The 16,957-nt window shown below is 42.1% G+C and overlaps 1 protein-coding gene across 2 annotated transcripts in view; it reads left to right on the top strand.

Annotated features, from left to right (window-relative positions):
- Nucleotides 1–16,957, top strand: part of PRKCB (protein kinase C beta) — a 386,658-nt gene that overhangs the window by 263,067 nt on the left and 106,634 nt on the right. For both annotated transcript variants that reach the window (XM_003930205.3, XM_003930203.3), the window contains exons 7-8: nt 950–1,084; nt 16,184–16,280. In XM_003930205.3, coding sequence (XP_003930254.1) covers nt 950–1,084; nt 16,184–16,280 — 232 coding nt within the window. The remainder of the gene's footprint in view (nt 1–949; nt 1,085–16,183; nt 16,281–16,957) is intronic.

Genomic DNA, 16,957 nt, shown 5'->3' with positions numbered 1-16,957 from the left:
GGGACTCAGCAAACAGGGGGACATAACCTCCGAGGTGTGGGGACAGCCTCTCTAGAGCTAGGTTTGTGGATGATGCTTGGCCTGCAGCCTGCTGGGACATCTCTACCAGCCTCCCTTGAGGGTCTCCCCTGGCCAGGGCTCCAGGAATCTAGGGATCTCTTTCTCATACATCTAGGCATCAGGAGTTAGTTATAACAGCCAATTCACTGAGCATATATGATGTGTAACAAACACTGGGTTAAGCGATCTAACTTCATCAGCTCTTTTTATTCCCAATGTAGCAATAGGGCTTATAGAGGCTAAGGAATATGCCCGAAGTCCCATATTCTTCGGAGTGGAGTGGGATTCAGCTTCAGGCAGTCTGACTTTAGAGGTCATACTTTTTAAGCCACCAGCTAGAAGCACAGTTCCTTGTGATTGCCCTGTCTCCTCTTCCCTCTCTCAGGACAAAACTGGGCCCCTTCTCAGTCTCAATCAAGGACATGTCTCAGAACAGACAATTTCCCCAGAGAGACACCAGGATTTTTCTCCATACATTTCCTCAGCCTCATCTCAACCCTCATGTATGCAGATATACACACATAGACATCCAATTACGCAATTGATATCCCTATTATAGACAGTAGGAATTCCTGAATAGGAATTCTTATAGACAGTAGAAATTCCTGAATACTCGGAACCCTATTAAGACATAAGATAACAAAAGTAGTTAGAACTGTTCTTGTCATAGCCAGTCTAGGGCTTCCTGACTGTTTAAGCCATAGGCTGTCAAAAGGAAAAAGCTCTCACTCCCTGGAGAGCTAGCCTGGGATGGAAACTGAATATGTTTCTTCCAGCAGCTTGTAATCTTTAAAGATTTCTACCTCCAGGTCTTGTCCTCTTGTACATTTCTTCTGCTTGAGAAATTACTACAACCTCTACTGACGTCTTTTTTTTTTCCCTTATGCAGTCAGCTGAAAGAATCAGACAAAGACAGAAGACTGTCAGTAGAGATTTGGGATTGGGATTTGACCAGCAGGAATGACTTCATGGGATCTTTGTCCTTTGGGATTTCTGAACTGCAGAAAGCCAGTGTTGATGGCTGGTAAGTAAGATTTTGTTTTGAAAGCTACCTATAGCTTGCACCATCAAACACAGGGTCAAGTATGTTTTCCTTTTTCTCCAAAAATTGAAATACTAAAGCATAGTCTCAAAGTGATGTCTGGTTGATTGGCTCTGCCTTGCAGATATGTTTTATTTGGTCCTTGCACTAAAAACAAAAAAGAAAGATGCCAGGCGTTGTGGCTCACACACGTGGCTCACACCTCGGCACTCTGGGAGGCTGAGGCAGAGTGTATTGCTTGAGCTCAGGAGTTTAAGACCAGCCTGGGCAACATGGTGAAGCCCCATCTCTACTAAAACCACGAGAAATTAGCTGGGCATGGTGGTGTATCCCTGTAGTCCTAGCTACTCAGGAGGCTGAGATGGGAGGATTGCTTGAACCTGGGAGGTAGAGGTTGCAGTGAGTAAGGTGGTCAGAGATTGAACCACTGCATTCCAGCCTGGATGACAAAGTGAGACAAAAGAGACAGAAAGAAAAAGGAAGAAAGAAAGAGAGAGAGAAAAAAAAAAGAAGGAAGGAAGAAAAGAAAGAAGAAGAAAAGAAAGCAAGAGGAAAGGAAGGGACGGAGGGAGGGAATTAGTTCCAGTATTTTAAAAATCTGGGGCTAGAAGGCAACAATTGAGAACAGTTGAATAGTTAATATCCCCTTTAGACAGGACATGGATTTTCTATTTGTCACCGTCCCCACCACTCCCTATTTTATTACATCTGCCCCACTTTGCTGAACTATATGATGTGACTGTAACTGCCCAATGGCTTCTTTGTACCTGTTGCCCAGGCAGAACCAATTTATCAAGACAGGAGAATTGCAATGGGAAAGAGTTTTACACACATAGAGCCAGCTAAATGGGAGAACAGAGTTTTACTATGACTCAAATCAGCCTTCCTGAAAATTTGGAAGCTATGGTTTTTCAAAGATAGTTTGGCAAGGAGTGGAGTGGCTGGGAATGGATGCTACTGATTGGTTGGGGATGCAGTAGTAGGGGTGTGAAAAGTGGTCCTATTGGGCTGAGCCCACTTCTGGGTGGGGCCACAGGACTCGTTGGCAAGTCCAGGTGGGGCAGTCTGGTAATGAGAAAGGCAAAAGCCCAAAAAGACATCTCAAAAGGCCAATCTTGGGTTCTACAATGGTGATGTTATCTGCAGGAGGAATTGGGGAAGTTGGAAATGTTGTGACCTCTGGAATAAAGGCTAGTAATAATCTGTGTCTGTATCTTGGCAGAATTTAGGCTCCTTTTGTTCTTCTAATTTGGTGGTCTTTCATTAGTTTTACAGAGGCAGTTTAGTTTTGGAGAAGGCCTGATATCATTTAAAATATACACTAAATTTCTTTCTAAGTTAGGTTGGTGGCCTGGTCTGGGTAGAGCCACTGGTTTTCAGAAATGTGATCCACCTGAAGAGACATCTCAAAAGGCCAATCTTAGGCTCTACAACAGTGATGTTATCTGCAGGAGTAATTGGGGAAATTGCAATCTTGTGATCTCCGGAATAATGGTGGGTAATCCTTTATGTCTGCACCTTAGCAGAATTCAGGCTTCTCTCATCCTCCTAACCTGGTGGTCTTCCATTAGCTTTACAAAGGTGGCTTAGTTTTGGGCAAGGGCTATTATCGTTTAAAATATACACTAAATTTGTCCGAAGTTAACTTGGCCCAAGCCCAGGAATGAGTAAGGGCAGTTCGGAGATTAAAGGCAAGATGGGGGTTGGTTAGAGCAGATCTCTTTCACTGCCATCATTTTCTCACTGTTATAATTTTTGCAAAGACAGTTTCATGACTGGCTCCATGCACACTAAAGTGGCTTGTACAGTTCACTCAAAAGATATGAGGAACCCAGTGTCAGATTATGCCTGAGAAGCTGCCACTTCCTTGGGAGTCCTTAGCAAGGCTGGCTACAGATCACAGATGTACTGGGGTGTTGTTTTCATAGTCAGCTGCAATGTCTCCTCCGTCCTGAAGTTTATATTTTGCTCCCTTCCTGTGGCTATATATATTATCCTCCAATATTACCAACAAAGAGGCTGGGTAGGCCCCCTTGGCAACCATTTCACAGTTAACTGAGTCAAAGAGTCAGAAGAAATAGCTCAACCTGGCACTATAACTTTGGGAGAAGTGGCAATTGGGCTGCTATTATTTCTTTAAGATAAATTGTCTCATTTCTGAGTTATCTCATTCAGGACTTTTTCAGCTTCAAGTGAAAGAAAATAAAAATCAAACTGGTTTAGCAAGAAAGAGATGTATCGTTTGGACCACACACACATTTTTCCACTGTTCACATTATGACTTCCTTGTCTTGGCTCCATATTTCATCTTAGGCTTTTCTTGAAACATATATTGAGTGTCCACTAAGTGTTGGTCACTAGAGACACATGGAGGTATAAGACAGACATGACTTCAGGGAGCTTAGCTTATAGCAGAGGGTGGGGTGGGGAGATAAACATTGAACAAGGAATTACACAAATAACAAATCAATAACAACATGTTGGAAGATGTGAAGAAGACAGGAGCTGAGGCTTGTAACCCAAAAGTATTTGAGACAGCTCTCAATCAGAAAGTTTATTTTGCCAAGGTTAAGGATATGCCAATGACATAGACTCAGAAGGTTCTGATGACATGGGCCCAAGATGGATGGAGTACAGCTTGCTTTTATACATTTTAGGAAGATATAAGACATCAGTAACTACACGTGAGATTCATATTGGTTCAATCTGGAAAGGCAGGACAACTTGAACTGGGATGGGGGTAGGGTGCTTCCAGGTCATAGGTCGATTTTACAATTTTCCGATTGGTAATTGGTTGAAAGAGCTGTTATCAATAGAAAGGAATGTCTGGGTTACGTAAGGGGTTGTGAAGACTAAGGTTTTATCATGCAGCTGTAGCCTCCAGGTTGCAGGCTTCAGAGAGACTAGATTGTAAATGTTTCTTACCAGACTTAAGGTCTGTGTTGATGTTAATGCTGGTTGGCTTTTCCTGAATTCCAAAAGGAAGGGGATATAATGAGACATCATGTCCAACCCTCCCTTCTCATCACGGCCTGAAACAGTTTTTCTGGTTAATTTTGGAATGCCCTTGGCTGAGAGGAGGGGCCCATTCACATGGCTAGGAGGCTTAGAATTTTATTTTGGGTTTACAGAATGTACCCCTAAAGAGTTATGTTAAAGTACAATTCACAAATGGTTAAAAACATAATTATCATAAAACAGATAATGAGCATTGGCCAAAGATTTCCTTAGCTCATTAATGAGAAAAGCAGCAAGATGAATGACTGATTCCACAGAAGGTTTGAGAAACTGATGTTTGTGTAGTCAGTAGAAAAAGAAATGCTGAAATAACTTTGCTCAGTTAGATATAAAACTGGCTGAGAGCAGAACAATAGAATCACAAGCTTTGGGGTTATCTTATCTACTAGAATGAAGAAAAAAATGATTTTGGCTAGGCATGTTGGCTCACGCTTGTAATCCCAACACTTTAGGAGGCCGAGGTGGGCAGATGACCTGAGGTCAGGCGTTCAAGACCAGCCTGGCCAATATGGTGAAACCATGTCTCTACTAAAAATACAAAAATTAGCCATACATGGTGGCAGGTGCCTATAATCCTAGCTACTCAGAATGCTGAGGCAGGAGAATCTCTTGAACCCAGGAGGTGGAGGTTGCAGTGAGCTATGATTGCACCACTGCACTCCAGCCTGGGCAGCAGAGCAAGACTCCATCTCAAAAAAAAAAAAAAAAAAAAAAAAAAAGATTTCACTTCAATTTTCTAAAAGTTAACATTTATCTTTGCAGACTTGGGAGGAGACCATCTGGGCCTGACTTGATGATGAATAATAAATTAAACAAAGTATATTACTGTGAGGAAAGAAATAGCCAATTAGAAAATGCTCTGGCATGACATTGAAAGGTCACACTGTCATCTTTTTTGTTTCTTCTCTCCTCCCCGCCCCCCCCCACCCTTCCAGTTTTGGATATTTTTCCTTAACATACAAATGACTTGACTTTGTAGAGTCTAATCAGTCACTCACAGAGTAGGCGTTTCATTCTCATTTTAAATCAAACTTAAAGAGGTTCAAGAGAAAGAATGCGTGATCCCCAGGGGGTATCAGTATGACAGGAGAGAACATAATAATAATAGTAACAATAGCTACCATTTATTGATTCTTAATAGATGCCAGGCTCTGGGCCAAGCATTTCCAGATGTGTGGAGTCACACTTTTACACAGCGCTAATCAGGTGTGCAGAAAAAAATAAAGCTTCTTCATTTCCTATAATGGACTTAGACTTCGTCATGCACTTTTGTGAGCTCCTGGTGATCGATGCGAAGGGACTGTGTTATGCTGCATGTGATACTTGCTGGTTTCACAGCTTCACTTTTCTGCCTGGTCCCTGTTAACAGCAAAACTAAACTCTGTAAAACATTTTAAAGAAATTACAGGAGTTCCAGACCAACCTGACCAACATGGCAAAATCCCGTCCCTGCTAAAATTACAAAAATTAGCCGGGCGTGGTGGTGCACATCTGTAATCTCAGCTACTCTGGAGGCTGACCAGAAGCACTGCTTGACCCAGGAGGCAGAGGTTGCAGTGAGCTGAGATTGTGCCACAGCACTTCAGCCTGGGTGACAAAGCAAGACTCCATCTCAAAGGAAAAAAAAAGAAATGTTTTATGTTGAGGATGCCGTGCAGCAAGATGGATTGCCTACAGTGTGACTTCACCTTTGCCTGGCCTGGCCTTAGTCCTGTTTGTAATCTGGTATCTTATTGCCACAAAGAGTGTGTTTTGTCCATCTTACGGTCTCTATTTTAACATTCATATCAGTTCATTGTTATATATAAACTCCAAAAGAGAGGGGGTATAACCAGATGTGTCCAATCTCCTTTCTCTCATGGCTAGGAATTTCGTTTTTAAGGTTTTTCCTAGGCTGTCTTGGCCAAGGAGGGGGTTCTGTTCTGTCAGTAGGGGCGGCCTTAAGACTTTATTTTTAGCCTACGTTCCTAAACCAGCACCCAGTGAAGCAGTACTGGTCCCATCTAGCTTTGGGACATCATTCTTTGGGGCATCAGCTTTGGGCTGGAGGCCCTGGCCTGTTGCATCCCCTTGTGCATTTCCTCCTCTTTGTCCGATTCATAGGCCACTGCTGGGCCCCAGTCTCCTTCATGGAGGGCCAGGAGCCTGCCTGAGTCCTACCCCTGGGGGCTCTTTTCTGCTCCCTCTGCTGCTGCTGGGATGATGTTTCCTGGTGCATGGATAGGTCTCTAGCCAGCGTTCCAGCCAAGGAGGAGAGAAACTCATCTCTCCCTACCACCTGTCCTTTCTCCTTCCAAAGGTTTTCAAGCCCCAAAGGGAGGGGCTTCTCCTATAATCACCCAATGAGTTCATCTTGCCCACTGCGCAGAGTTGATTCACTGAGACAGCAATATTTTAGCAGAGAAAGAATTTAATAAACACAGCATCAGCCAAGCGGAAGGATGGGAGTTTATCACTCAAATCAGCCTCCTCCAAAATTCAGAGACTAGGTCTTTTCAAAGATAGTTTGGTGGGAAGGGGGACTAGGGAATGGGAAATGCTGACAGGTGGGGTCGAGAATGAAATCACAGATGGTCAAAGCTGTCTTCTCATGCTGAGTTGGTTCCTGGGTGAGCATCACAAGACCAGGTAGGCCAGTTTCTTGGTATGGGTTCCCAGTCTGGGTGGCACCAACTGGTCCATCAGAATGCAGGGTCTGGAAAATACCTCAAACACCAATTTTAGGTTCTATAATAGTGACTTTATCTGTAGGAGCAATTGGGGAGGTCATGATTCTTGTTACCTCTGGCTACATGTCTCCGGAGCCAGGATTCTAACTTTGTGGCTAATATGTTAGTTTTACAAAGGCAGTTTTGGTCCCCAAGCAAGGAGAGGGTTAGTTTTTGGAAGGGGCTGTTATCTTAGTTTTAAAGTTAAACTAATGGCCATATGTGGTGGCTCATACCTGTAATCCCAGCACTTTGGGGGTGCCAAGGTGGGAGGATTGCTTCAGTTCAAGAATTAGAGACCAGCCTGGGCAACAAAGCAAGACCCTGTCTCAATAAAAAAATTAACCAGGCATGGCGGCATGCACCTGTGGTCCCAGCTACGCAGGAGTCTGAGGTGGGAGGATCACTTGGGCTCAGGAGGTCGAGGCTACAATAAGCCGTGATTGTGCCACTGCACTCCAGCCTGGGCGAGAGAGCAAGACCTAAGTAAATAAAGAAGCAAATACAAATAAAGTCTGAAATTGAACTGAAACTAAAATCTTCCCATAGTTAGCTTGGCCTAAGTCCAGCAATGGACAAGGACAGCTTGGAGATTAGAAGCAGATGGAGTTAGTTAGGTCTGATTTCTTACACTATCATAACTTTTCTATGTCAGATTTCTCGTACTGTCATAATTTTTGCAAAAGTGGTTTTACTCCCACGCATGCCTTATCCTTCTTCCTGGGCTAGTGCCTGCCTGTCTACCCCACTAAAGCAGAGATCAGGGAAGAAATAAAAAATGGCTTAAGAATAGGGATAGTGTATCAGGAGTAAGCCCAAAATATTACTGCATTTACACTTAGATGATCATTTAATTCTCTGGTTATTCTAAGTAAAGCATCATTTCCAAGGATCGGAATAGTTCAGCAATGTGTTAGGGACACACAGCTCGTAAGCGACAGTGCTGGGTTCAGGTCTAGGTTTCTATGATGCCAGAGCCTATGCATATACAAATCCCATTCTGCCTCCTGATACGGGTTAGGTGGAAGGCTAGAGGGTAGACAGCTCAGATTTGACCTTGGCTTTCCTAACTGGATGGATACTTTGTAACCTCAGGTGAGCCACTTCACCTCTCCATACTGCAGCCTTCACAGCAGGTATTATGCCACCCCCTCAGATTGATTACAACACCCTTATCCTCCAACCACCACTTAGGATAGCATGAAGTTGATGACATAATAGTTGGAAGGGAACTTTTCCAAAATAAAAGCCCTCTTCAGATTTTGAAGATAAAAGTCCTCTTCAGATTTCCGGCCAAGACATTTGCGTCACTGTCTTGACTCTAAATGGACCAGATCCTAGATGTTTGGATTCTTGCCCCAGGGATTCTTTGAACACTATGTGATCTTGAGTAAGTCTCACACCCTTTCTGAGACTCAGTTTCACCATTTCGAAGGGGATGGACTCCACCAGCTCTTCTTCTGTGCTGTAATTTAAGACTGTGTGGCAGAAACAGCAGACACAGCTGTGAAAGCTCCCAGATGTGGTGCACCAGCCCCAGGACTCCTGTCTGCCTCTTGGCCACCTGCCCTGTATCTGTCGTCAAATCCTCTTCTTTATTTCTAATTTTGGTTGTTTATACTGTCTCCTTTCTTTCCCCCTTGATTTTCCAGAGGTTCATCTGTTTTATTTACTTATTTATTTTCTTCAAAGAATTAACTCTGGGATTTGTGTATCAATTCTGTTTGTTTTCTCCTTTTCTCTAGGTTTATTTTGTGTTTGTTTTTGACTTTCGGTTGAACATTTGACTACTTTATTTTTTCTTCTTTTGCCTGACTCTGCTCTTTAAAAATAATGAATACCTTTTTTGTTCGTTTTTTTTTTTGTTTGTTTGTTTGTTTTGGGATGGAGTCTTGCTCTGTTGCCCAGGCTGGAGTGCAGTGGCACAATCTCTGCAACCTCCACCTCCGAGGTTCAAGCGATTCTCCTGTCTCAGCCTTTTGAGTAGCTGGGATTATAAGCGCCTGCCACCACTCCTGGCTAATTTTTGTACTTTTAGTAGAGATAGAGTTTCACCATGTTGGCCAGGCTGGTCTCGAACTCCTGACCTCAGATGATCCTCTCACTTCAGCCTCCCAAAGTGTTGGGATTACAGGCATGAGCCACCACGCCTGGCCGAAAAATAATGAACAAGCATTTAAGGGAATAAATGTTTCCTCTAAGTTTTGATATGTTAACACTCTGGCTTTTGCTGCTTTCTTGAGGATCTGCAGTTGAGTTTTTAGTTTCCTTTCTAACATGCTTTAATTTAGGCGTTTTTTACCTTTGGTATTAGATTTTTGTTTAAATTTTTGTAATTAATATTAAATTACTGTTTTAGTGCTTTCAAGTCAGAGAATATGGCCTGTGCACTTTTCTCCTTTCCTACTATTTTCTTTCCTTTTCTTTCAGCATAGCTTAGTATTTGTTTAATGTTGTTAAAAGTTCAAGAAAAAGACTATATTAACTATTTTTAGGGTATGATTTTTTTGTGGAGAAAGAGTAAACCTTTTTCCAACTTTTATTTTAGATTCAGGGGGTACATGTACAAATTCGTTCCCTGGGTATATTTCATGATTCTGAGGTTTGGGGTATGAATGATCCTGTAACTGAGGTACTCAGCATAGTACCCAATAGCTAGTTTTTCAACCTTTGTCCTCTCCTCCCCTCTCCCTCTATAGTTTCTAGTATCTGTGGTTGCCATCTTGATGTCCATGAGTATAGGGTATACATTTTAACATGTATTCATTCCAATGTATTATAAGGTCCAGATCTTTTATACCTTCATATTGTCCTTTGGTTTGCTTGAGCTAAATGTGTAGTGCTTATTAAGGTTCTTCAGGCAAAATTATTATTATTTATTATTTATTTATTTATTTTTTATTGCATTTTAGGTTTTGGGGTACATGTGAAGAACATGCAAGATTGTTGCATAGGTACACACATGGCAGTGTGGTTTGCTGCCTTCCGTCCCCTCACCTGTATCTGTCATTTCTCTCCATGCTATCTCTTCCCACCTCCCCACCTCCCCGTCCCTCCCCCATTTCCCCCCAACAGACCCCAGCGTGTAGTGCTCCCCTCCCTGTGTCCATGTGTTCTCATTGTCAACACCCGCCTATGAGTGAGAACATGCGGTGTTTGATTTTCTGCTCTTGTGTCAGTTTGCTGAGAATGATGGTTTCCAGGTTCATAAAAATTCTTTTTATTTCTAGGAGTTTTGGCCTTATCTATATATGGCAATATTATTAGCCACGTAACTCTGTAAGTCTTATTATATTGACGTGAAGTTATCTTCGCTGCAGTTAATGTTTTTTCTCTATACTTTTACCTTGTTGCTGGCATTCATTCATTCATTCATTCACTGAATATACACAGCGAGCACCTGCTGTGCTGAAGAGACACTAATGAACAAAACAGACAAGAATCTGTGGTCTCATAGAGTTTTCTTTCTAGTTGAAGAAAAACAAACAAAAATTTTAGATGAACAAAAATGAGCAGTAAAACGTGGCATGCTTGAGGCTGGTATGTGCCACCGAGAAAAGGAAATAAGAAATGGGGACAAAGAATCTTGTGGATGGGGGCATTCAGATTTTATAGGGGGCTCAGGGAAGGACTCACTGAAAAGGTAACATATAGCAAAGATCTGAAGCAGGTGAGGAGTGAGCCATGTGGCTATTTAGGAAGAGCTTGTCCTAGACAGAGAGGACAGCAAGCACAGGGGCCCTGAGGCAGGATTGCACCCGGCAAGTTGGAAGAGCAGTTAGGTGGCTTGTGTAACTGGAGCTGGATCCATGAGGGGAGAGTGGAGGAGGATTTGGTCTGGGAGGATATGGGGAGAGGTCTGGCAGGTCCCGTGAGCTTTGTCAGGACTTTGTCTTCTACTCTGAAGAAGACGGGGAGCCAAGGAATTAATGAGATCAGATTGACCTTTGCACGTGTCCTCTTTGGTTGTGGAGTGATCGGTCCCTTTTCCCTAATAGATCCTTTTCCATTCTTTTACATCTAATCTTTCTAAGTCCTTTGGTCTTGTGTAACAAGTGGCACGTTGTTGGATTTTTTTTTTTTTTTTTTTCTGCGATGGAGTCTCACTTTGTTGCTCTGGCTGGAGTGCAGTGGTGTGATCGCGGTTCACTGCAACCTCTGTCTCCTGGGTTCAAGCAATTCTCCTGACGCAGCCTCCCAAGTAGCTGGGATTACAGGCATGGGCCACTACGCCCAGCTAATTTTTATATTTTTAGTAGAGATGGGGTTTCACCATGTTGGCCAGGCTGGTCCCAAACTCCTGACCTTGTGATCCACCTGCCTTGGGCAATTTACTTGGCCTCTCTGTGCTATATTTCCTCACTTGGAGATAACAGTCATGATTATGTCACAGGATTGTCACAATATCAAATTAGTTAATATAAGTGACCTGCCCAATGTCTGCTAAATAGCATTCAGTGTTAGTCATTATTGTTAACTGAATAATAATTAGAAAAATATAAGTAAGCAATTAGAGTATATTATCCACGTTCCTAGTGCCCATAATTACAATTGACCCTAGAGAGAAAGAGAGAAACAAAAAAACGAAATCTTACTGTGGATACTATTTGATAGCTTGCATTTTTCACCTAAAAATAATCTGCAATAAACATAATTGTAGCAAAACTTTTGTGCCCAGCTTTAATAATTTCCTAATAAATTTCTAAGACTGAAATTGATGGCTTTAAGTATATATGCATTATGAAAGTGTTTGCCAAAATGTCTTACAATTTTTAAAATCAATTTACATTTTTATCAATCTTGTATGAAACTTTTCACTTTACTAACATTAACATCTAGTGTGATAAATTTCAAAAATATGATACAAAGATTATGCACATGTTGTATTACTGATCATGTTGAACATTATCATTTGCATGTTGCCATTTGTTTATATTTATATACGACTATGTCCTTTGCCTTTTCCTTATTGACTTGTAAGAACTTTTTATATGAGAATATTAATGTCTTTTCTGACATACATGTTGCAATATTCCTCCTTTGCATGTTGTAAATTAATATTGATAATATGCATTTTTCTTAGTGGCATATAAAGCATTTGTTTCATCTCTACTTTAATATGAGAAATATCAAGCCAATTGCCAGAAAAATTTCTCAAGTTTTTCTTCTCATTTACTAATTGTTATCTGAATTATCCATGCTGTGTTCCCTGTCTCCAATAGATTTTTAAATTGAGTGATTTTTTTTTCTGAAAGTAGTCTTTCCCACTCATATTTGTTCCCTTTACATAGATGCACCAACCTCTTGAATCTCATTGAAAATATGAATTAGGTAGTTTCTATAATGTTCTCTCTTTTGGCAGCAGTTTTATTTCATGGGAAGTACTTCGATTCTGCATTGTTTCTATTTAAATGACTAAATTTTTCACACATCCTATTGTCCTTATTTGCCCATCCTTATAGAAGGCTAAGCACAGAAACGACAAGTGTCTTTGTTCTAAGCTTTCATACCTGGATAAAGGGAGACAGGAGTCTTTTGTATTTTTTGGAATTCTGTTGTGTCAGATCAGGAGTCCCGTTCCTGACATTAGGACAGGGCTACTGCAGTGAACACAGGTGCCTAACAGGCAGCCCTGGTGCCAGATGGAGACCCACCTTCCCCACGTTGGTTCTGTGTATCTCAAAGTCAGAAGGACTCCTGTTCCTCTCTGAAGGGCCACACGTGTGCTATTTGGAGGCAGTAGTGGCAATGTTCTTCACTCATTCTGTGGCATACTGGCCTCCATGAACACATGCTATGGCACCATGCCCCTGCCCGCTGCTCCAGACACTGAGGTCTCTCCTCCTGCCTATGAATGGGAATCAGCAACCCTCATCAGTCCCTGATGGTCTCAGCCAGGGTCGTTACTGGGCTCTGTTGGGGCACCTTTTACGAATGACAGTATCTGTGTTTTCCCAAGTGTGAGACTCCAAATACTCCAGATCGTTCATAGGCAGGGCATAAATAATATTGAATTGTGCCCGAGAAAGGAATTCTTTTGTCAGCGTTCTTTCAATTCTTCAGATTATGGCAAAGAGAAACTCTCAGAGGGCTCAGGTATACCTTAACCCTCTAACACTTGCTCTTTGCTGATCTCCCATTAAAAAGGGGTCGGGGCAGGCTTTAGGTTGAGAGCCTTTGGTAAGCAACGTCATCCACTTGCACTTGCATAACATTGATTTGCATTTCTTTCTTTCTTTCTTTCTTTTCTTTTCTTTTCTTTTGTTTTCCTTTCTTGTCTTGTCTTTTCTTTTCTTTTCTTTTCTTTTCTTTCCTCTCACTCTGTCACCAGGCTGGAGTGCAGTGGCATGATCTCTGCTCACTGCAACTTCTGCCTCCCAGGTTCAAGTGATTCTCCTGCCTTAGCCTCCTCAGTAGCTGGAACTACAGGCACATACCACCATGCCCGGCTAATTTTTTTGCATTTTTTGTAGAGGCCGGGTTTCACCCTGTTGGCCATGCTGGTCTCAATCTCCTGACTTCATGATCCGTCCGCCTTGATCTCCCAAAGTGCTGGGATTACAGGTGTGAGCCACCATACCCGGCCTTTTTCCTTTTCTTTTCTTTTTCTTTTTCTTTTTTTTTTAAGAGAGACAGGGTCTTGCTCTGTCATCCAGGCTGGAATGTAATAGCGGAATAATAGCTCACTGGAGCTTTGAACTTCTGGATTCAAGTGGTTCTCCTACCTCAGCTTCCCAAGTAGCTGGGACTACTGGTGTGCGCCACCATACCCAGGTAAATTTTTTTATTTTTTGTAGAGACAGGGTCTGTGTTGCCCAAGCTGATCTTGGACTCCTGGTCTCAAGTGATCCTCCCACCTCAGCCTCTCAAAGTGCTAGGATGACAGGCGTGAGCCACCACCAGCACCTATTTTTTTAAAAAAACAATTATTTTCTGCTTGTAACAAGTGATTTTGAGTTTCCTTCCAAGGAAGAAATAAAAAATGTTCTTTAAAATTAAATTTATTATTTAAAAAACAGCTGGGTGTGGTGGCTCACACCTGTAATCCCAGCACTTTGGGAGGCCGAGGCGGGTGGATCACGAGGTCAAGAGATTGAGACCATCCTGGTCAACATGGTGAAACCCCGTCTCTACTAAAAATACAAAAAATTAGCTGGGCATGGTGGCGCGTGCCTGTAATCCCAGCTACTCAGGAGGCTGAGGCAGGAGAATTGCCTGAACCCAGGAGGCAGAGGTTGCGGTGAGCTGAGATCACGCCATTGCAGTCCAGCCTGGGTAACAAGAATGAAACAAAAACCAAAAAACAACAACAAAAAAAAAACAGATATTTCAATGCTGATATACAGATCTAGCAAAATCCACAAAGGTAGTATCTGAATGGATAAAGTTAACCGAACAGGGCTCTGCTTTCTCTTTCTACTATTTTCATTTGTAGGAATCCTTGCTGTGTGGATAGCACCCTTCTCGATTTCCAGCAAAGATACAGATGCTCTCTTGTTTTTGTATTTCTTTTGGTAATTTCCATGGAAATTTGGAAGAAAATTTGGAATATTAAATGTGGGGGCATAGAGGCTCAAATTGTCTTCTCTGCTTTGAATCACCTAGCCCATTTTTGGAAGCTGCTTAAGAAGATTTGTGAATGGAGACAAAACATTGGGATGAAAATTTTAAACTTTGGTTAGGAATGATCTTTGAGAGCAAGGCGTTTTGGGGTCTTTTTTCTCCCCCACTGATTCAAATGCTTTTAGAATGTCCCTTTTCCTTCCTCACACTCATTTCATCCTCTGGCTAGCTGGAAAAATATTTGTGCTCAAGAAACAAACTGAAGCCCATGCTTGTTATTATCATAATAGTAGCTGGGCATGGTGGCATGTGCCTATAATCTCAGCTACTTGGGAGGCTGAGGCAGGAGGATTGCTTGAGCCCAGGAGTGCAAGACTGGCCTGGGCAATATAGCAAGACCCCATCTCTGAAAAAAAAAAAAAAAGAAAGAAAGAAAGAAAAAAGAAAACGAAAACCAGCCAGGTGTGGTGGCACGTGCCCTTAGTCTCAGCTAATTGAAAGCTGAGGCAGGAGATTGCTTGAGCCCAGGTGGTCAAAGCTACACTGAGCTATGATTGTACCACTGCACTCCAGCCTTGGTGACAGAGCAAGACCCTGTCTCTCAAATAATAATGATAATAATGACATTAGTCACAGGAATAATAATCATGATGATACCACTAATTGAACACATGCTGAATGCAAATGCTGCTTATCATTTTACATGCATCATTACATTTCTATTTTACAAGAATTCTTTGAAAAAGGAATTTGTATTCCAATTTATAGTTGAAAAAAACAAAGGCCCAGAAAGGCTAACCAGCCTGTCTAGGGTTATGAGATGAGATTTGTACCCAGGCATAGTTTGACTCCAGGTCTTGTGCACTTAACTACTAAAGGATGCTGTTTCTCCAGAGGCTGACTACAGCACACTTGGGGCAAGCTTCTGCAGAGAAAAACAGCATCACGAAGTAAAGTCCATGGTCATCTATATGCGGTTGAGTGCCAGGATGGCAAGGTGGCACCCTATGTAGGTGAAAGGGAGAAAGGCTGGAAAGCATGACAAGAATGTATTTACAGCCAGGCGGTGGGGTTTACAGCTGGAATTACAGACAGACAGCTCCTGACTGTAATCCCTGCAATTTGGGACGATAGGGTGAGAAGATCACTTGAGGCCAGGAGTTCAAGACTAGTCTGGGAAACATAGCCAGATCCCATAACTACAAAAAAAAATTTTTTTTTTTAATTAGTGGGCCTGGTGGCACATGCCTATAGTCCCAGCTACTAAGGAAGCTGAGGCAGGAGGATCGCTTGAACCCAGGAGTTCGAGGCTGCAGTGAGCTGTGATTGCACTGTTGCACTCCAACCTGGGTGACAGAGTGAAACTCTATCTCTAAAAACAACAACAACAAAAACATTTCTATTGTGGGATCTTCGTAGCCTTCTTTCAGAATAAGAAACTGCTTAATGGGCAAAAATAGGTAAAAACATATACGGTACTTTAATGATATTATGAAGACTGTGTAAGTGTATGTAGAGAGAGCGAACTTTGCCTCCTACATACATAGGATATATATATATATTTTCCTGTTGTCCATGGAAGAGTTACAAAACTACGTAGTGTACCTGGCTATAAACCTACACACACTACCCCCACCCGACATACCTGAAACCAAAGCAAAACAAACCAAACAACCCTCACCATATATTTTTTGAAGTAGAGCTTTTTATAGGCCTCCTTTTCATATCCTGATCAATAAAATAATGTCGAGTAGAGTCATGAAATTTGTCCTGCCCTCTTGTCTCCCTCTAGGTTTAAGTTACTGAGCCAGGAAGAAGGCGAGTACTTCAACGTGCCTGTCCCACCAGAAGGAAGTGAGGGCAATGAAGAGCTGCGGCAGAAATTTGAGGTGAGGTTTCTCTTCTTTTTCGCTTCTTTTTTTCTCTTTGTTTTTTTCCTTCCTTCCTCTCTCTTCTCTCTTTCTCTCTCAATCTTTCTTTTTTTATTTTTTCTCTCTCCTTCCTTCTCCTTTCCTTCCTTCCTTTCTTTGTTTCTCTTTTTTTCTTTTCTTTTTGCTTGCTTTTCTTTCTTTCTTCTTTCTTTCTTTCCTGCTTTCTTTCTCGCTTTCCTTCTTTCTTTCTCTCTTTCTTTCTCTTTCTTTCTCCTTCCTCTGTCTCTTCATTCTTTCTCCCCTTTCTTTCTCCCTCTCTTTCATCTCTCTCTCTCTTCTTATCTCCGTTCTTTCATCAATGGGAACCAGTTAAGTTTGCTGCTGTGCTAATTTTCCTGTTTAGGGCATGGTTCCTACCAAGATTTTTCATGACTCTGAGCCTTTGCAAGGTCATTTCATCTCCTAGAAAATTCTGATTCATCCTTCAAGACCCCAATTAAATGCCTTTGCCTTATGAAGTTATTCCTGCTTCAGACTTAGACGTTTCTCACTCACTGCCCAGCATTTTGATGGTAACTTGGACTGGAATGGTAGTCATGGTGAATGAAAGAAGTAGACAGAAGGCCGGGTGCATTGGCTCATGCCTGTGATCCCAGTACTTTGAGAGACTGAGGCAGGCAGATCACTTGAGGTCA

This window comes from Saimiri boliviensis, chromosome 12 (genome assembly GCF_048565385.1).
Source record: "Saimiri boliviensis isolate mSaiBol1 chromosome 12, mSaiBol1.pri, whole genome shotgun sequence".
NCBI lineage: Eukaryota > Metazoa > Chordata > Mammalia > Primates > Cebidae > Saimiri > Saimiri boliviensis.
The sequence above is the reverse complement of the archived record's forward strand: the minus strand, read 5'-3'. Positions and strand labels throughout refer to the sequence as shown.